Source organism: Diorhabda sublineata, chromosome 1, assembly GCF_026230105.1.
Source record: "Diorhabda sublineata isolate icDioSubl1.1 chromosome 1, icDioSubl1.1, whole genome shotgun sequence".
In the NCBI taxonomy this organism is placed as follows: Eukaryota; Metazoa; Arthropoda; class Insecta; order Coleoptera; family Chrysomelidae; genus Diorhabda; species Diorhabda sublineata.
Window position 1 is genome coordinate 33,366,143 of NC_079474.1, and position 22,061 is coordinate 33,388,203.

Consider the following 22,061-nt stretch of genomic DNA (forward strand, 5'->3'; position numbering starts at 1 on the left):
CTTTCATGCAACTCATTTCAATAGTTTTTCTTCGTCTAAGTGCCTTAGCCATTGTAACCTTTTTGTTGACTGATGGTGATTCATTGAAATGTGTGTAAATCTTATGGTTTGATCTTCTCTCCCATCCTAACTATGTATGCTTTCCTCCAAAAACTCTTTTCTCTCCCATATTTCCAAGTTCTGTTTAGTTTTATTCGTCATTACTACCCAGGTTTCACCAGGCTTATGTCATGGTGGATCTCAAAATCGTCTTATAAATTCGAACATTCGCAGATCTGGATATCTCTTTCGATGTTAATATTCTTCTAAGGCTTCCTTTTCTTCTTGGCATTTATTATCTAGTCAAATACATGAAATTTTCTAGTTTCTCAGAATTCTACTAACGTCCAATCATGTTTATGTACTTTGAAATTGTTTTTTGTCCATCTCTCCTGCTGTTGTTATCAGTTATTTTGTTGTTTCTTCAAGCTTTCTTCTGTTTCTTGGTATCAACGCCACATCATCGGCATAAGTTGAGCATTGATGGCTTCTGTTGTCTTAATCCTTGTTGTGTTTAGTGTTTTTTTTTAATATGCGAGAAAAAGCGACACAGAAAATTGCAGTATTGCCAATTAATGGACGTTAGTTTAGACAATGGTAAGGACCATCACGTTCAAGAAAGAGAAAGACGAAGTAAGTCGAGTAAGAGAAAATCACTTACTGGTCCCGAACATCTAATCGTAAGGAGGAGGTACAAGATCTACGCGGACCATTTGACTAGTGCGTGCATCTAAGCCTTTTATATAAAAAAAAAACTTTTTCCAGGTTCGAGTAATTTGAGTCTCGATGCAATCGACGATGTGCTTAAAAAATCAGTGGAACTAATAGAAGGGCATTTGAATGCGGAAGGTCTGTACAAGAAGAACGGTTCGACCGAAAAGGTTGCCAAGATTTTGAAAAAAATGTCGAAAAGAAAATTAACCGAAATGGAAAAATACAAAAACGACGTATACGATTTGACCGACGCTTTGAAGAAATATCTAAAAGAAGGTTGTGATTTTACGATTACAAAAGAGACCGTAGAATACGTTAATAAAATATGCGGTAAAAATTGATAATTGAAATTTGTATTCCACATTATTTTTGTTTGTTAATTATACGTTTCAGATAATACTCAATGGTTAGAACACAATGTAAGGCAGAGGGTTATAACCGTAGTAGCGGATGCGCCAAAAAAAGATACTCTAATATTCATCATCCGTCATATAATTAAATTGATTAAACACGAATCGAGTCACAAAGTATCCAAAGCGGATATTATTTCAATATGGTGAGTATTTTCTAAAGATCGCAAACATTCCTTTGAAAATTGTCGTGGAGATTGTTCGGGTAGTGCACCTAACCTAAAAGTTATACAAGACTCCACATCTTATCGTTCCGCTTCCAAAGGCGGCTATTTTCCTGCAGTTTTCGTTTCCTATTTCCCTAGGTGTCAGTACTACTCCATGGTTTGCAAAATCTGCACTTGTCACCCCCTACCACGCCTATCTTCTTTGACCTGGCCGTTTCTGGTCATCACGAGCTAGTGAGGTTATGAATCTTTTGGATTGTTTTAGACCTGGATAATTTCTCCAGTAAGGCACCATCTGATTCTTTAGTCGTCCCTTCAGTTCGTTATTGATGTGGTCTCACTAGTACTCGAAGGAGACTTTTCCTGGAGTTTTCGTTTTCTTCTTCCAAAGTTTTTAGTGCTATTCCTTTGAGGTACTCAAGGATTTTAATAAAATGAACAAGATAGGTGATCTGGCGTTTTCGTGGCTTGCTCCACAGTTTTGATGTCGTTTCTGGTCATCACGACCTGGTATGATCTGAATCTTTTAGATTGTTTCAGACCTGTAGTATTTCTTAAATGAGACTCCATTATGTTGGAATCTCTGGAACCGTTTGTAACATTCATACCGAACACACTGTTTATACCACCGCTACACCAAGATTGTTCAGTGAGACTCTATCGGATTCTTTAGCTACCCCTTCAGTTCATTATCGATTTTGTATCTAAGAAATTCATCCTATAACTTTGGTACAAGGTATGGAGTCGTTGCTCCTTTTTTAGCAATGCTGTTTGCTCCCTCATTTCCGGGTATATTCTGGTGTGGCTATTTTGTTATCTAACGCTCGTAGAGTTTGTTTCCACTTGTTTGTTAGTTTGGACGTGTACCAGGACCTTCAACGTCGCTTGGCTATCTGAGAGAATGTATCTCCTGAGCACGTATCTCCTGTTTATTGCTAGCAATTCTACCTGAAAAATGGTGAGTGATGTTCCTAGAGGTATGGAGAGCTTGCATTTTGGTCCAGACCCTTGCGTTAGCTTCGAATCATCTGGGTACCAGATAGATACATTTTGAGTTTATGGAAGATTTTTATTGACCCATGATTGGGAGTCATTAATGACTACTTCGAATGGGATATCTGTGTTCATCATGCTATTCATTTGGTCCATTAGTTTGCCACTGCTTTGTAGCTTTAATCAGTTCTAGAATTCTCAGGTGACTCGTCAGATTTCCTGGTTTTAATTAGACTTTGGGTGCCGTTAAATGCCTCTTTATTCACTATAAGGTGAAGGGTAGACAGTCACCGAGTGTTGTAGCAGAACGAGGGCCTCCAATTCAAGGGTTTGTTATATTGTTGTATTCCAGTGGTGCGTGTGTTTATATATTGATTTATTGTGATCTACAGTTAAACTTACTGTTTTTTTAACGACCTACTGGTTTATCAACCGTCTCAGCAGATTTAGTAGCGCCTCTAAGGCTGTGGTGGCACAGGACTTTTGATGAACTTGCCTTTTTCATAAGCAAATTGTTTAGTGTGAAGTGGTTTTTTTAAAAGAACCGTGCTTCTGAGGTATTGTTGTACGATTTGAATTAATATAGAATTAAATTTAAAAAATACATTTTTTTACACAATTTTTCAAGTGTAGCGAAAATAGTTTCCCAATAATTCTACCTATCATTTAGAATTGAAACAATTTTCCACAGACAACAGACATGTATCAAGTCGAAACTTTGGAATGCTTTATTTCACAATCCGCCATCTATGATACTATTTTCAAATCAACATCAACTATTAAATCCTTTGTTTTTTTTGACTTGATACGGTTTTCAAAGGGATGTGCGATATGATCCGATGTTATTTTCGACAGGTCTAGAATATTGAACGATCAAATGAGAATAGTGGAAACCGAAGAAAAAATGAATAATTTCATAAAGATACTAGTTGATGTATTCGATGAATCGAAAAGCGATATTACCACCATGCCGAAAGGAATGTCGAACGGTTTATTGAACGATTTGAAAAATTTACAAAAAGAAAAAGATAGAATCAGTAAATACGACAACATGCCGGATGAATTCGATTGTATAAATAAAGAAGCGACAATATTAGAAGAGAAGACTGAAGATATCGAACATACAAAATTGTGAATGAATAAGAAAATGACACAGTTGATTAGTTGTAGAAAAATTTTTGTCTATCAAAAATTTTATTAATATCTTCGGTAGTAAGCATACATTCCAATGTTACCAACTTTTTCAATTTGCCTTTCGGAACCTATTTTCATTTCATTTCAAAGAGACTGAACTGATTATATTTGTTTGACTTTTTCTTATGTAGTGTGCCTTTATCCCGTTAAAAATGTATTTTAACAATTAAATATTAAAGTATTCTTTATCTCTGTGATACATACAAAAATATTAAAAAAACCATTCCAGTTTGTTAAACTTTTATCTTGAAATTACGTCATTAATAATTTCATTCCTGTTATTCTTGTAACTAGTAAAATTAGTAACAATACGATTATTATACTCTAGAATTTAGCAGACTTATAATCTAAATTGTTACCAAATTTAAATAAATTACCTTTCGTAAAGGTGTTTACCTTGTTTTATTTAACATCCTGATCCTTTAGCCTCATTATACCATTGGGAAAATTGGAAATATATGATCTTATAAGGCAAAAAACTGGTAAAATCTTTTTCCTATATGATGCTTTCATTGGTACTATCAAATTACCTTTATGATCCTCTTAAACAGTTATGGTACATATTAAAAGTGAGTATACACGAAAATGCAACAATAAGAATATGTGCCAACAAGTCAAATACTTCTAACATTAGCCAGTATTACAGGCCTTTAAGACACTTGACTTATTTGTCTTTTCTCCTTGGTTTTCAACTGCTTTCATAATTCTTCTCCACAAATTCTGATTCTTCACTTTTGCACCCTAGTTTGGTATTTTCTTTAAATATCTTCCAACACTGCATCCAACTACTTTTCCTTTTTACCTTCCTCTTCTTCTGTGACCTTTATTGCCAATACATTTTTCGGCATCCTTGTAGTAAACTCCAACCGTTTCACTCGTAAAGTAAACATTTATGTAAAAACAAATTCTTTAAGCACTAGCTACGCATTTGACTTATTTTTCTTTTTGCATCGACCTTCAACTGCTTCACAATTCTTCTCAACAGATTGTGTACTTTAGCATCCCGATTGAGTCTAAGTCTTCCAACACTGCATTCTGCCATTTATACTTCGATCTACCTCTTCTTATTATATCTCCTTCACCTTCTTCCGTCAACTTGTTTTGCAAATACATTTTCTGGCATCCTTTTAGTCTGCCCCAATTATCTTACTCTTTGAGGTTTTATGGAACTTATTACTGGCGAATATTTATACACATTCTTCAATACTTGATTAGTTCTTCTTTAAATATTTCATTCCTCAACTAATTCCTTTCCTTTATAACCAGTTGCTTCCTCTGCCTTTGTTAAAATCCATGTTCTACTTCTGTATATAACTGTTGGTCGTATTAATGTTTTGTATATTCTAATTATGGCTACCCCAAATAATTCCTCAGATCTTATCAACTTAATTCAAAGATAGTAAGCTATTTTCAATATTAAAACAGTTTCACTAGCATTTTTACAAAGTAGAAAACATTCACACCTGCAGGATATTAACTTCAGCTTGGCATCTTAAAAAACGTAACAAGAACCATGAATTATGCTATTCCAATTATTAATTGGTCCCTATATGCTAGAATAAATAGTACTTATATCATGATATGATATACTGATTCATATGCAAATAATCTCTATTTCTGGCATATTTCTATAATTCATAGCCAAACAATCTATTTGGACATTTTCTACATTACCACACATTGTATCTTCCTATTAACCTGCATCTATATAAATTTTCTTTGGAAAATCACTATTTTATAATGTAACGAACTCGTACAGTGAAACTTTCTTTATACTACCATAATTCTCATCTATGTCCCTCTTCAACGGTTATGTTAACTTAATATCCATGAAAATGCAACAATAATAAGATATATGAAGAACCAAACTATTAACAAAAATTATTCGAAAATGTTCTTGATTAGGACATGTGAATCAAATCTTTTTATTTATAACCAAATAATCTTTATTTCAAACACTTAAACAATATTATCATCACCACACATCATATCTTCCTATTCACCTGATTCAATTGAGAAAATTGTCCTAAAAAGTAATTCAAAAAACCAAATTCTTCATTATCATTACAACGCTTGCCTGCGATTATATAATCTTAGCTTGCCTCGAATAAATTAAAAAATTAAAGGTTATGTTCATAGATCACATAAATTTAGATAGTTCGCGTCAATATTTTGTTCTTATTGAATTGCCAGCCGTCTGGGGTATAAATACTAATTTGACATACGTCACAAAATCATGGCACGAAATTTAAAATTATTTCACCTTATTTCATACCTGATAATGGGTAATAAAATAATCTTTTTTTTTCTTATCTCAAACTTGTATATTTTTAAGGTGATATAATAATTATTCAATTAATTATAATAATAAACTCGACTAAACAATAATCAGAACCGGAATCAATATTGCAATACGAATATAAATTGAGTTATAACCACAGATATCTAGTTAGATAGTTGAATGCTATTTTATAATGGTAAATTAAACTGATTATATATAAAATAGATCTAAAATCGAGATAAGTCATCATTAAAGCATGTAAAAAGAGGTCTAAGAGGTAGAAAGTTGAAGAAAATTAAAACTACTTTAAGTTATCAGTGTTTAAAGAATAATGTGTGGTTATAACACTACTGTTGGGACATTTTGTTTTTATTGTATGCGTTTTATGTATTTTTACATTTTGTTTCATTCTCATACAATTTTATAATCACTCATAAAATTTCAATTTGAATTGTTGAGATTGAATTATTAACTGGATCCTACCCTGCATTAAACTTGAATTAGGGTTTTATAATCTACATAACTAATATCAGCTACTTACGTGTACGCGTTCAGGTGTTTTCATAATTGTTAGATAAAATGAAACTAGAAATATTTTTTTATGTGTTCACAACAATTTTTTTGTACACATTTAGTCAAAAAGTATGTTTCTCTTTGTATTTATTTCATTATAAAACATCACGTGTATTGATCATGGTGTATATATATTTATAACAGGGTGGTAATACGAAAATTTTTATTGCTTACAAAATAATTTAAGGTAAATCTTTCCAAAACATATAAGGCAGCAGTAGTGGAATATCACACGGAAGATATTGATGAGATTATATCAGATGATGAAAAAATATTGATTCGAACAAAAAATCATATCGATTTACTACAAAGTATTGATGAGGTAAACTATTTTAAAAAATATTTAATAAACTATTTTTGTTCATATTATAGGATTTGGAAATAATACTTTTTCCAGAAAAAAGTTTGTATTCTCATGAAAATCTAGCAAATATTAGCAGTAAAATTCCTAAAAAAATGGAAAATATTTGCAATTCTTCGGATATACAGTTTAAAGAATATTTAAAATTATTTTCTTGTGCTGCATCTAAATATAACACTTCTATAGCTATTAATGTTATAGAAAAGAAGCAATGTAGTCCAGAAGACATGATTAATTCTTGTTTTGAACAAGTTTACTATAACACAGTTGTGGTGTTTGATAATAAAGGATATCTAGCCGGAAGGTAATTCGTTTTAGCTTACGACATCCCTGTATAATTAATTTGGCGCTAAAATTATATAACTAGCGGACACGACAGACGAAATCTAGTATTTAGTGCTGGTTGGTATATTGTTAAATTATTAATTTGTAGTTATACCTGTATACTCGCGTCAGTGACCTTAACATCAATTGTTATGAAGAATGTACTCTCCCAAAATCATTTCAATTTTTCAATGCAATTTCGCGCTCATTTTTATTTTATATGTTATCCGATGCTTGAAAGTAGAATGAATAATTTGGAATTTACGCGATGTTGCCGCGTTTCAATTAGAACAAATAATCTGGATTTTTCTCTGTCTCGTATTATTATGCTTTGTTAAAAATAAATATATTTAAACATTTCGTTTCTCTTAATAATAAAACAAAAACGTTTCTGCTGTTATAGATATCGCAAATGGAATTTATTCGGAGAATATCAATTAACCAAACCGAATATTATGGATTTAACAGTAATTACAACTAAAAATAATATAAAGTTCGGTATTTTTAATTGTTTCGATATTATGTTCGATATGCCAGCTTTAAATTTAACTCGTGATTTAGATATAAAAAATATATTGTTTCCAAACAACTGGATTTCTGAACTCCCATATTTGACAGGTAAGTATTTTCACATAATGAACCATTCCAAAATGACGTCATTGACAGTTCGGCTATCTTTGCACACGATCTTATACGAATACTTGTTGTATTTGTAAACATTGGCGTTTTCATTTTTAAATCCTCAATTTTAGGCAAATTCATTAAAAAATGTTATCGTTTTTGTTGTGTTGTGAATTGTTCATCGCGTTATGAACGATTTCCTGCCGTTTTTACCAACAGAGAACAGATGAAATGCTTGATTAAGAGCTTTGGAAACGATCTTAAACAATCAATGCATAGGGGTCAAAATTGTCTATAATTCACATTTTTTTATATTTCACATAACTGTTTGAGATCAGACAATACAAATAGTGTATTCGATTCTTTTTAATGATTATAAAATGAACATAATGAAACCGACATTATTTATAAGACACCCTCTATATTCACTTCGATCTATTTTGTCGAAATAATAAAAAACACAAAAGTCACAATTGAAACACAACATGTGCATGTTAACAGACGTGGAATAAATATTTTTTGTGCTACCCCACCAAAATGGCCGACTAGTCAAAGTCACGTGTTCTAGAATGGTCTATAGGTTGGCAGATATCTTGTTTATTTGGAACGAAAGTATCCCAACTGTGAAATGATTCTCTAAATCGGATTATAACTGAAATTTTTTAATAACATATAGCATTGCCACTATATTCAATTATTCTATAGGCGAGTTTAAAAAACTTTTCTATATGAAAGAATAGTTTGTTTACAATGGGAAGCAACAAACATTTTCAGTTAAGAGGCAACGCAGATGTTTTTAAATATATATTTAATAATTTTTAATAAACGAATTCTATAATGAAAATAAAAAGAAAAAAAAATTAGTGTTTGCGTGGTGTATGTGTTGAAATCTAATAAAAACAATGAATTGTGAATAGCTTTACAAGTGCAGCAGATGTGGGCTCAGGAAAACAATGTCGTTTTATTATCCTCTGGTCAAAACAATCCAAAAACAGGTGCAAGTGGAACTGGAATATATATTGGTAAGAATTACAATATATATGTTCATAACTTCCATGTTGTGTATTGTAATTATTTTCTGCGTATTTATTAATATTCTTATCACTAATATAAAAAAGTTAGATAATTATGTCGTAGGGAATCAAGGTCCTTTGGACTTTGTATTTATCGGAGGAGCTGGTGGTTCTTCAGTAATAGTGAAGACAGTACCCAATTTATTAGAAAATAAAGACATTATTAATAGTACAGTGAATCAAGTATATGATACAGATACATTAGCAGAAGGTTTAGATGATTTTTTTCTTTTACGGGATTTATCAATGGATGGTACGTATTAAAATACATATTTAATATTAATTATTTGTATTGATGAATGGAGTTCAAATCTATTTAAATATATTTCGGTGGAAACAATATATAAGAGAATTCTGCTTCACAAGATGACAGAACAGTCAATGACCAGAAGAGATAACTAATTATATGGTGGCGAATGCATATCAAAACCATACAAAAGAAGAAGTAAAAAGCATATTGAAGTAATGGAAGAACTATCAAAGATCATAAGAGAGAACTAATGCATATTGAAGCCATAAAAAAGAAGAATAGGTAAAGAAAAAACAGTCAATGATCACAACGACAGTGTTCTATGATGAAGAATGCATATTGAACTCATGAAAAAGAAGAATTGAAGGAAGAACTGTCAATAATCGTTAGTGACAACTAATAGCCAGAATTATATGATGGGAAATGCATATCGAAGCCATAAAAAAAGAAGAAGCAGAGTAAGATATATCAACGATTCTAAGATACAACTAATGGTGAATGTTATACGAGGAGGAGTCAAAAATATTGTTTGATAGGTATAGTAAGTCGAAGAAGGACATCAGTAACTGATTTTCTACGAGGAGAAGTCAACTTTTAACATATAATTGTCATGTTCTAGATCACACAGCTATTTTAATGCCTGAACATGAAAGACTGATAGAAGAAACAGTTTGTAATGGAGACAAAGACAGAATTTGTTGTCACTTCAACATATCTATAAGTACCCTATCAATAATTCAACGTAAACATCGATATAAATACCATATGGTGGCTTTTAATGGCGTTCGATCTTTTTCTGGATTAAGAAATGCTGGTATAGAATCTTGTGGAATTGTTGCGTGCCTAAATGAATCTTTATCGTCATGTGCATTAAGGTAAATGAAAAAAAAAAAACTACTTGGTGTACTTCAAAAAGTTAACACAATTATTTTTAGATATGTACGATTTATTTTATTTGTCTATACTTGCCCAGTTTGGGATCATAATAAAAAATCACGTTAGTTTAGCCTTGTCGAGATCATAGAATCCATTTATCGAGGACAAAGATGTACGGTTTCACTAATAATTGGATTGTTCAGCTTTCGGTTGAGCTTGGAGAAAGACGTAAAGTAAAAAAAAAGACAACAATAATTGTTGCTCACGTTTTTATTTATTCAACTCACAATCTAATTGGAATCTGTTCTCTCGGATTCATTTTCTGGTTAGGTTAAGTTAAATTTTGCTTTGATCAGGTTAGGTTTACTTCAACCTCGATTAGGTTAGGTTTACTTTAGCTTCGGTTAGGTTAGGTTATCTTATTTCAAGTCAACTAATCCAATTCTGGGTAAAACCGGACATGTGGACCTCCACAAATAGATTTTGCGACATAGATTACAACGTGTAATGATTTTTAATACATTTTTTTTACTTAATTCAACTAATCAATATAACTACAAAATTTGGTAACGTAAATTATTGCATCAATAAATGACAATTTATTATAGGGTAAGAAACTATTCATATAATTTCATAATTGTGGAGTAGATAATTAAAAAATACCAAAAATATACTTCATAACTATCAGATTTATTCAAATTATATTTTTTCTACAATTTTTGAAATGTAAAAAAATTGACCTAAGACCAATCCTGTATTATTGTCTATTAATGTACATGTTTGAAATAATTTAAAAGTAGTGCAACCGCTATACTAAATTGGTGAGAGAGAGAAAGTAGATAATCCCAACCGTTTAGTAATTTTTGAAATTTAGCGTTGGCAAAACTGGGTGGGTTTGTCTGCTTGCTCTGTCTTCACACATTCATGTGACATTCTTTCATCACGTAAGGTTGAAATTAAAATTGTTTCTAATATGGCGGAGTCGAGTCGTTATTGTTATACACTTGAATTATTTCTAACAAGAAAAAGTGTCATTTTCTATTTTCAATTACTTATGATATAAATATATATGTTCAATGAAAGATAATGGTTTAATTTTAGCAGTGAAATGATTATATAATTAATTTCTATATCTAACAAAAATGTTTTTTTTTTAAGATTTCCGAATTATTCTGAAATCTACTGGCCAATCGTTTTCGACTTCATATCAATCGAAGCTAATTTTTCTATCGGCGGTAAACGAATTCAGTATCCCAGTTCGTTATTAACTTCGTTACGACCGATTTCTCCTAAATATACTACATGGGAAACAGAAAAACTTCCCAAATATTTGAGGAGAAAATATACGTTAAATCAAGCCGAAAATCGGTTACTAACTTTTGGAATATTCGGAAGAGATTTTAATAGAGATGGTGACCTTATAATCCCGAATGCAATATGCAAGTCAACAGTAGCTTCCTATGCAACCATTTTAATAACAATAATTTGTAATATCCTGTTTAATTATATAAAATTTTATTGTTGATTAAATATATTTACAATTGAATCATTTGACTTGTTTATTGAATGTTGATGACACAGTTCATTATACTTTATCGGCAACATTGTAAAAATTATTTACCGAAATAAATAATTTCAATGGTAATAGGGTTTGATGATGTTTGTAGTTTTGAAATAATCTACAGGGCGCTCCATTAAAAAAATAAATTTTTCGATGTTTTGTTGATTTACTGAACTTATTTTGTATTTCTAAAAATAATAAATAAATAAAAGAAATAAATCAGAAATTTTTAGGTTAGAATGTATGTAAGATGTTTTTGTTACAATTTTTCTTGAATAAAAGACTAAAAAAGTACTGCAAATATTATTTATTAGTTCCCCATACACCCTACCCAAAACAAACGAATTGATTTAGGTTGAATAGTTATTTCGAGTTGAATTTTTAAAGCTTATAATTCCATAATGAATAACCTTATATAGTGAGGGTTGTTGAACTTCAACAAAACTAACAACCAGCTGATACACGAATCAATCATGTTGAGTCCAGTTCAGTTAATGAACTTGAATGTATGTAATTGTAGCGGCACAAGAGATAAATTCGACTTAAAATAAATGAAGTTATCTTGTTTCTTGTACAATACTAATATTAGTGAACTTTATATTTGCATTGTACATTTAATATCTGTTCCTTTGTAGAGAATTGGAAAATTTATACAACTGACTTTCAAATATACATCAAACTTCTGCATTTTTTTTTGTACTTACAGCAAAAAAAGTACGATGTGGATCTGTTAAATTAATGGATTCACACAAATTAGTGAAAGTATTTTAAACTTCGATTTCATTAATATAATGGAAATTGACAAGACACATGCTTCCTAGGTGTATTATAAAAAACCAGTGTATTCAATTATTTTTATACATCCGTCAAATTTCGCGCTCATTTTTTACTTCTATTTTGTGAGATACGTGAAAGTAGGATGAAAGATTGGAATGTACACAATGTTGCCATGCTTCATGTAGTCGTATTATTCTATCAATTATAATTAGCAACATGAATAGAAAGTCTAGTTTTTTAAATTTCGTCAAATTCCTTTATTCGTAATTGGTCACAATAAAAAACTTCTAAATTATAGAATAAATGCTAGTAAAAAATTATCAACAAACAAGCAGGTTTGTTTTACAACGACATTTAGATGGTTGTTAAAGCAAAAGTAACTAAATTTCTCCCTAGAATTGTCATAAATTATTGATTAAAATCATGTGCGGATTAAGTTTGTTGCCATTTAAATTGCATGCAAGCTGCAATTATAGAAAAATCTGATATAAAAATCTAATTTAATGTCCGTTAAATTAGCTTGAATTGAATTAATTTCGGTAAATTAACATTTTCTTCTTCTGTACACATGCAATTTTTAGCTTACTTCATAAACAACATGGATATTGTTGTCAAATATGTCATTGTCAGATATACATAATAGCGCCAGATATTCACTCATTACAATTTGAACAAATTGTTTGACTTCGATATTAAACTAGGAAATATTCCAAGAAAAAATACTTGAATGAATTGGCAATATCATTCTTAAAAAATAAAGGTATTAAAGGGTTTCTACAAGTTGAAGATATAATAGCTGAAATTTGACATCATTGCCACTTAACCTAACTGATAAAAAATGACTGCTTTTGACATCGACACTATATAAAATTAATCGGTAATTATTGATACAAAAAATCATTTTTTTATTTGTAATTGCACGAAAATTAAAACAACACAATAGAAATTTTTCTGTGGAAACTTTTTTTTTATATTCTATGGAAATCTAGTATGTTAGTGGATAAAAAAATCGATACTCGTGGGTCCTCACTCTCGAAACATTCTCACTAGTATCGATTTTTTATATTCTCAATATATAACTCAATATACTATTACGTAGTCACATAAATATATATATATATATATATATATATATATATATATATATATATATATATATATATATATATATATATATATAATTTGAATAAATTATTTGAGTATTTTTGATTACCTATAAATCGATATACCAAATGCTTCAATAAATATTTCCTTTTTGAAAAATTTCAAGATTTTTCAAAATAAATAACTATATACCTACTTACAAAAATGGCATAATGAAACATGGCAACATATCTCTAACTTAAAAAGATCATTTATGACTTTCTTCTACTTGAAAAAACCGAATAAAATTGCCGAGATATATTGTAATTGTAATTTTTGACTCTTTTTCGAGTGTAAAGTGAAATAATGAGACGTTTTACGATAAAATTTTGTTGTTGCTATGGAGGGAATGAATGAAAAATAACAAAATTCATTCATACAATCATGATAGTCTATAAACAATTATATAAAGTTGATATAATTATTGAGAAATTATATGAAAACCAAGTTCATATATTAATTTATATAAAGGATGATTCTGATATTTTCCATTATTGTTCAAAATATTTAACTCATCACAAGAGCTGTTAATACATAAATTATTTCGCTGAATTCTACGAGTTTGAGTTTCATGGAAATTTGTTTTAGATTCATGAACCTGTTAAAAGTTGAAATTGCCACGTGGTTAAATATTATATTTTTGTAATATTAATTTTGATTGACATAAATAAAACTAATTAGTGTTTTCTCAAAAATTTGTATGCAAAAATTCCATCTTATTATCAAACATCACGCTGATATAAACAAGTTAAATTCTTTCTAAAACGGTCCAAAATAAGCCATTCGTATTTGAAAAAAAATTCACAATTAGAATGGAAGATTTTGATAAGTGAACCAATCGAAACTGGCCTTGACTTTTAACAAAATGCATGTCAGCGACATGCCCCATAGTTTATATTTCATACAGATAACTTTTGATTACTTAGAACCTCTCACGTTGACCTAAACTATGCTGATTCCATTTTTTTGTATTTCTTCATTGATACACAATTTATTTACAATGTCAGAAAATAGTTAACATTATTATGCCAAAAAAGGGGATGTAATCAGTCATTATATCTAATTACAAAATCAATGAAATGAATATTTATTAAATATTAAACTCAACCTTTGCTAAAGCTCATAATATACAGTGTTGTCATATTTACTTTACATATCGGGCAGAACAAAATTAGTTTATTTTCCTTCTTTAATTATATTTTCATGGAATATTAGATATTAAGCTTCAAGTCTTCATCAAAATATTTAAATAATGTGGAATCTTACTATAAATAATACAATGTACCTACCTATAGTTTGATAAGTTATCAAAATAAAGAAATTCTTAAGAATGTGTCATTGCTAAACAATCAATTTTGGAGATATTGAATATGTTTATTTAGGAATCTAATCAACAGAATCAATAAAGATAATTTATATTAAATATTGATATTCTCCTAATATTCATTTTATGTACGTTTACGTCACCGGTGAGATCTGCAACCCGTTAAGCAGTGCAGTATAAATGATTGAAAACTTTCCAGGAAATTTAGCTATAGAGAGTAACTCTACCCTTTATAAATTTAGTACAGATTACTTCAAACGACTCTAAAAGAATTTTTTATCTCAATATAATAGAATTTAGTTTAGAGCCGCTATAAGACCATTGAAAAATCGTATTTCAAAGGACGTAATTCTAATTTCCTCGAAGTTATGCAATACACAATACTAACTAGTGGTAGAAATCCATAAATATCCTTTTTCACAATAATTGTTTCGTATAGCAACAAGGTTCAGTAACCTTATAGTCATAGTTTATATAATAGAAAAGTTATTTACAATCCAAAATGTGAAAATACATTTGTGAGATTTGCAAAATAATCAATATATTAAAAAAACAGAGATAATTACTCTCCATATGAGAAATATTTATCGCAACCTTTTGACACTTGATACATTTTATATATACATAAATTTTGAAAATTAAGTCACTCCTAAAATATTGATAAACCAGGTGCCTATTGGCGCAAACGCTGTCATCCAAAGTTTAGTACTAAAAAAAATTTGGGCATTAACACACATTTTACGTAACGTTTGAAAATGAATAAATCAGGTGGATACCAGTAAAAACCAGTTTGGTATATGGATTGGATTTAGGTACAAAGAAACAATTTGAGTCCAAAATCGAAAGAATTTCATATTAGGAATTTTTTTGTTATTAAACACAAAAATATTTTTCTGACTATATCAATAACCTTTGTAACACAAACATGAAAATTGACAAAATGATAATAGTGATATGTAGATGTCATTGACAAAGAAAAAAATATTTGAAGGGTGTAGAATGTGTTTAATAAAGTCCGAGAAATATGAAAAATAATTTAATGATTCAATTAACAGAAAACTATGAATATTGTTGTGAAAAACTAGCGTACGGGGTACAAAATCTTAAATTTTCCAATGATGTACAGGGGAAAACAAAAAATATTGAGATTTTGAATCTTAACCTAATTTTTCATGGTCCTAGCTACACAAAGATTATTACTTATAGAATGATATAGACTATTAGTTCCCAAACTTTTTTGTTTCATAGACCACTTTCAAAATTTTGCTGTTGTTGTTGTTGTTGATTTTGTCTATTTCTGGTCTTAACTATACAAGGTGACCATTTGAAAACGTACAACCCTCTATATTTCGTCCTCTTTATTCTTTTGGGCTGATGGTATTAATTTGGAGAATATAATTGATGCTGCTTGAAACAAGATTTTGAAAGATGTTATTTACTTGAACCAGATGCAGCTCCACCACTCGACTTTATCAATTTAGGTAGTAGTTAAATGGAAATCTTAGTAAACACAAAAAAGAAAATAGTGGCCAGATATAAAATTTCGAAAAAAAAAAGAAGAAAAACTGGAAATTAACACGGAGTGTGGTTAGCTTTAAACAAAATGGCGGTCTGGAGTTACGAGGTTTTCTATTTAGATTTTTAAATTGAGACGGAAATTATCTATCTAATGGTATCAAAATGTTGATATGGGTAAAAACGGTTTTAAGTGGTTTGCGACTTAACGGCTTAAGAATCCAGTTGAAATGGTTTGTTTATAAAAGTAAACTTGGAGGAGAATCTTTGGGACATTTGAAAAGAAGATTCAAATTTCGAAATTTAGATTGTAGAGCAGCCTTTATCACTTGATGCACTAAATATCTTCACATTTTTTTATTTTTGTAAAGATACGAGGATTGTCTCTTAATTTTTTTCTTCTTCGATGTGAAACGGTAAAATAAAAATATGGTCAAAATTCCCTCAAGACTCACGATATTCCAAAATTTATCTCGAAGTGTAAGTTTGTTTTAGGTGTAAATCTCTTAATTTTTCAGCTAGGTAGTCGATTATATCTCGGTTAATGCTGATATTTAAAAAAAAAAAAAATAAAAAAAACTTAATTTTTATTAAAAAAGCTTATCATTGTTTAGAAATTTTAACGTATCTCTCATATTTTTTAAATTATTTTTAATAAAAGACAATTTTTTAAAAATTCGAACTTCTTAATACTATTATTTGTATTCAATTAAAGTGATTTGCAAATTTAAAACATTTTATTTCAATTAGGGTGGTAATCAAGGGTAGAAATGACTTTTTTTTCGTGAAATGAAGGGATTCTATCTTTTGTCTCATTTGAATGGTTTTTTGAATTTCTTTAAAAAGGTTTGTATTAGGTCCATAACCAAAAAAAACCATTCTTTTTATTTTTTTTAAGTTACATTTAGCTCCTTAGAGTTTTTTCGATAAAATTTAAAATTTTTCAGTTATTTGTGAAAAATTGAATAAAAATTTCAATCACGAATAAGTCGAAAAGTATTGATTTTTGGAAAAAACTCCATAGGATAATTTGTGCTCAGAATGATTTTTTCTATCGATTTCGACGGTTAGTTTCCACGAAAATATTTCCACTCCTAGAATAAAAGCAATGGGTAGACTTTGCTTTTCAAGTTATTTGCTATCTACTGTTGACTTCACTGTTTTTTTTCGTTTTAGGTGTAGTAGAACTATAAATCGACGTAAAAGGTACGAAATTTTTTAGATAACCCTCGTATTAAAAAAAATTTATTTCATTTTTAGATATTAGGAGTTGCGCGTGCCTCATTAAAAAATTTCAGTTTTATATATTTTCTATAGGGACCGAAATATATATTTCCAAATTGACATCATGTTTAATTAATATTTTGACCAAATAATCTTATTATATATAAATATATTTTTTAATTTAATTTCTGAGAAATCTAATCAATCATATTTATTGAATCAAATTTTTTCCCAAAATCACTTTAGATACCATATTTTTTTAATTTAATTAAATCGTCGATTATACGTTTTTCAAGATATTTTTAAATAAACAACGTTGCCGGTTCGTATAAAAATTTCAGTTTCTAGCTACCTTACCGAAGAGAACCAATAATGATGATTATTTAGCATACGTTATCAAAGTCAAAGGTCAGAGGACAAGTATAAAGGAGATTCTTGAGATAATTAACATCAGTTGCTGTGCGACAATGGGACGAAGAGGTCCGTTCCGATTGGGCCTTGCCCTTGCAGTGTTTTTAGTGGCTCAACAGACATTTGCCGGTAAGATAAATGGATAATTTTTTAGTGTTATCACTATTATTAAAATTGTTAGTGAAACGGAAATCAGATCGTAATTTTGCGATATATTTTCCAAAAATTGTGAGCTTAAGATAAATATAGAATTTAATAGACTAGTTAATACAAATCTAATTTTTTTTTAGGATTACAATAATTCGAAATGAATATAATAGTAAACGAAGACCTTATTGTTTTTTTACGATTTATTTATTTAAAAAAATAGAGTTCGATTATGTCCAAACAATTTTAATTAATAATTCAATATCGAATTCAAATTTATTTGTATTAGAAACTAATAATAATTCTTATTATGTTAATTGTTGGATAATTACCTCAAAATAGAATAGAAAGTCACGTCATTCATTGATATTCAATTATTATGCAACTATTAACCATAGAGTTAAAACTAAACATAGAGAAAGCAGCATATAGATAGAATTTGTTAGAGATATAGAGATTTTTAATTCAATTAAAAAATGGATTCTTAGAGATCATTAAAAACATCCAATGGATCATAGAATCGTGCATAGTCGAGTAAGATCGTTTCGATGTTAGTCCTTGTAAATGTTTAACCACTTTCTGAGCTAAAATAGCAGTCTATTTGTGTATCAATACATCAGAATTCATAACAAAATAGTTTGAAATGACTATAAGCGTCCCTCGACTCAGTTATCGTTATGAACAGGACCGTGAAGCCGGTCCTGTTCGCTTATAATGGAAGTCTAAAATTTGGCGAATACGCAGGTTCATTTGATCTTTTACTTGTATTTTTATCAAAGCGGAGTCTTTGATATGTTTTTTTTTGTAAACAACGTTGCTTATAATTTTTTTTTAGAACTAATATCTAGGAAAGTATTTTCTCGAATCATGCGATGTCGTACAATATTCGCATCCGTAGAGAAAAAGCTATTTTACACGTTTATTTTATAAATAACTATTTAAATTCAATTGGAAAATGGATTCTTCTAGAATCATTAAAAGCAACTCAGGGAATATGGAATCTTGCATAATCGATCTTAGTTCTTCTAAATGTTTTACCACTTTCTGAGCTAAAAGAGTAGCTTATTTGTCGGAAATCATTTTCTATAGAATAATGCATTTCCCAACATCAAGCGTGATACTAATTGTAAATTATTAAAAACAATTGAATAATTTTACGAACTCGTCTTGGACAAGAACCGTGAAGCCTGTTCGCTTACAAAAGTAAAAAATTTGGCGAATACGCCGGTTCATTCGATGTTTTACACGTATTTTTATCATAGCGGCGTCTTTGATGTTTGCGGAAAGTTGTTTATAACTATTAACTGTTAAGGACCAATTGCAATTAAATAATAATAATTGTAAAACTCATGATACAGCTATGTAATCTTTAATACGCAGGTGTTTTGACCACTCCAAACCAAGTCTTCTCAGATTTTCACTAGTTATTCATGATTTCATTTTTAATCTATTTATATTTGATAAATTAAATGTATATAAACTTAATATTCTAGAAAATTCTTAATACATTTTTAAACACAATTTGTTTATTGATATTATATTACTTAAAAATTTCCAACCTATTAGTTATATGTAGATCAATTTGACCTATAAAATTTTCCACTAGAACGATTTATTTTATTGCTACCTATATTTTGACAGCCGTTAGTTCCTTCTTGTTTACTTTTGTTCAACATCAATTATGGATGGATTTATTTACAATTCGCATCTTGTAAGACTTCGAACAGTAAGATCTGAAGAAGTCGTAGACGGAAACATTAAATTCGTCGCCGTTCCCAGTAAACGGAATTGTGTTTTTCCACTTTATGGAAAAATTTGCGAAAGAATTTTGGCACTTGAGCTTAAAAGATTCGATTTGTGCAGGAATTAAAGCCAAATCACCATCAGCGAATGGGCCGAATTTGATATTCATTGTCCATTAAAAATTTCTTTCTCCAATGAAACCAGTTTTCTATTGAATGGGTATGGAAATAAGTAGAATTATCGCCTTTGGAATCAAAATAATCCACAATTCCAGTATCTTCGGAAACGACGTCAAAATTTTAGTGTCATTGGTGAACGGTCTAGGAAATTGCTGTTATTAATCTTGCTGATTTGTGGTTGCAACGAGACCGGGCCACACGCCATACAGCTATGAACAAAAGTAGTCACTGAAAATAAGATAAACTGAAAAGTTATTAATGAAGAAACAGATACCGTTGATGAGCAAAAGAGATTATGATAAATGTAATAATCACAGTGAAGAAAATAAAGTAAAAAAGCGTCAAATGGAAGACAAAGTGGACAGATTAAGAGAATCGCGAAGTAAAATCGTATCAATTTATGAAGAAAAGAGAAAACGAACTGGAACAAATAGCAAAGAAAATATTAAACAACCGAAGGAGATAATGATAATGAGGAAGATTATAGTACAAAGTTAGAATATGATAAAAGACATAAAAATAGGTGCTACACTCAAGCCTTTTAGAACGTGTTGCCTTTCCTATTTTTTTCTTCCGTTTTCCAGTCCTGAATTTGTCTTTCTCTTGTTCTATGTCCATTATTTCTTTTGTGGCTCTAAAATCTGGCGTTCTCTGTAACCTAACACAGACCATCTAATTATAATTGAACAAATAAATTCCGTAATCGTTGACGATCAGATGAGCCCGAATTTTGCTTATCAAGGATAGTTAAAAGTGAAGTAATTTGATAAATTCGTCGCATAGTTCTTATCAGGTACATCAGGTTAACGATTTCTTTCCTGTAGCTTCAAAGATGGAGACATTCCCAAATATTTTATTGATATTATTCAGGTTTGAATTTTGAGATTTACTTTCGATTCTTAAATAAAAACAATTATCGATATTTTCGGAGAGATTTATAAGAAAAAAATGGTCCATTTCAACTTATATATAAAAGAAATTATTTCAAGATTTTCTATTTACGAAGATGTACCCGGCCCAACACTTTTTATAATAAGAATAGCCATTGCTTGAGAATTTTTGACCATTGGTCATTTTTTTCAAGTCTGGGGACAGAAAATAACCCTAGGGAGTTAAATCTGGCGAGTAGGGTGCATGAGGTAGAAAATCAAAGTTTAATTCATTAATTTAGGCCAATGCAATAACGGATGTGTGACCTGGTGCATTGTCTTGATGAAACAACACTTTCTTTTTAGGCAAATGCGGTCGTTTGTTGATTTTTTTCAAAATTCCTGGAGTCTCAACTTCATTTGGTCCACCACTTCGATGCTGATCTTCGCAGGTCGTACGGCCTCGTTCAAATTTTATTATCTAATATTTTATTATTGATTAGAAAGGAGAAGTCTTGATGGCTTCCAAACAAATATTTAACAACTTGGCGTCTTCAAACTTGGAAACATATGCTGTGTAGATTGTGTACTGTATAATATTGTTAAAACTTTCCTAGTTTTAATTAAAATCTATTATCATTATATGCATTGTAAATAATCAAGTTCACGGGTTCACCCTGATATCGATATTTGTTAACCTCTATTTATACTAGTTATCTATTATTGTTAAAACATTACACCAACTTTTCCTTTACTGGAAAAATATTTCTTAATCTCATATTCGGTCATTACTAATCATTTTATCGAATAGACGAATTCGAAAAAATATTAATGGTGTTTTACTAGTTGCCTATCGTACTTACAATTATAACCTCAATTTTTTTTTGTTACAACTTGTTTTTTTTAAGTATTTATCTGCATATGTTTCAAAACTTTTAGTAAATTAATAAAAATATTTTAGGCTGAATATAAAACAAAATTAGTACGATGATAATTTACAAATTAACAGTAAATAAAAATGTAAGATTACGAGGTCAAAAGTCTTTTATTATTATTTTGATTCAATCAAGGTTAATGTCAATGAGCCTCTGATAAAAATATGAAATAACAATAAATGCGAGAATTTCTTGTGAATTTATAACAAATAAAGATAAAAAAATTGAATAACACTTGTTATTAAACACTTGTTTTCATTTTTTTTACATGTAATCATTTATTATTGGAGGTTTAAAACATTTTCATACCACGTAAGTTTTGAGATATAGCAACACTGATGTGTATATAATATCAAA

General features: G+C 29.6%; 3 protein-coding genes across 9 annotated transcripts in view; all 3 read left to right on the forward strand.

Annotated features, from left to right (window-relative positions):
* Positions 1-3,908, forward strand: part of LOC130451449 (uncharacterized) — a 43,089-nt gene extending 39,181 nt beyond the window's left edge. For all 5 annotated transcript variants that reach the window (XM_056790476.1, XM_056790483.1, XM_056790468.1 and 2 more), the window contains 3 exons: positions 805-1,083; positions 1,147-1,309; positions 3,179-3,908. In XM_056790476.1, the coding sequence (XP_056646454.1) occupies positions 805-1,083; positions 1,147-1,309; positions 3,179-3,458 (722 nt within the window). In that variant the 3' untranslated portion in view covers positions 3,459-3,908. The remainder of the gene's footprint in view (positions 1-804; positions 1,084-1,146; positions 1,310-3,178) is intronic.
* Positions 3,909-6,329: 2,421 nt separating this feature from the next.
* LOC130451478 (vanin-like protein 3) lies at positions 6,330-11,731 on the forward strand. Of its 3 annotated transcripts, none has more exons than XM_056790514.1 (8): positions 6,330-6,440; positions 6,559-6,693; positions 6,744-7,036; positions 7,460-7,674; positions 8,595-8,699; positions 8,815-9,003; positions 9,620-9,875; positions 11,035-11,731. In XM_056790514.1, the coding sequence occupies exons 1-8, from the start codon at positions 6,378-6,380 to the stop codon at positions 11,399-11,401; spliced, it is 1,623 nt and encodes a 540-aa protein (XP_056646492.1). In that variant the 5' UTR covers positions 6,330-6,377; the 3' UTR covers positions 11,402-11,731. The 3 variants fall into 3 exon arrangements, with proteins under 3 accessions (XP_056646492.1, XP_056646500.1, XP_056646509.1); XM_056790522.1 differs by having other exon boundaries at positions 8,824-9,003; XM_056790531.1 differs by lacking the exon at positions 11,035-11,731 and adding an exon at positions 9,936-10,418.
* A 6,129-nt stretch (positions 11,732-17,860) lies between these two features.
* The window catches only part of LOC130445181 (apolipophorins), a 36,476-nt gene continuing 32,275 nt past the window's right edge, over positions 17,861-22,061 (forward strand). Inside the window, exon 1 of the mRNA XM_056780755.1 lies at positions 17,861-17,960. Coding sequence (XP_056636733.1) covers positions 17,888-17,960 — 73 coding nt within the window. The 5' untranslated portion in view covers positions 17,861-17,887. The remainder of the gene's footprint in view (positions 17,961-22,061) is intronic.

Coding starts and splice junctions, on each gene's coding strand:
- LOC130451478 (XM_056790514.1), top strand. CDS start 6,378: ATGAAACTAGAAATATTTTTTTATGTGTTCACAACAATTTTTTTGTAC. Junction 6,694..6,743: donor TACTACAAAGTATTGATGAG/GTAAACTATTTT, acceptor TTCATATTATAG/GATTTGGAAATAATACTTTT. Junction 9,876..11,034: donor TTATCGTCATGTGCATTAAG/GTAAATGAAAAA, acceptor TTTTTTTTTAAG/ATTTCCGAATTATTCTGAAA.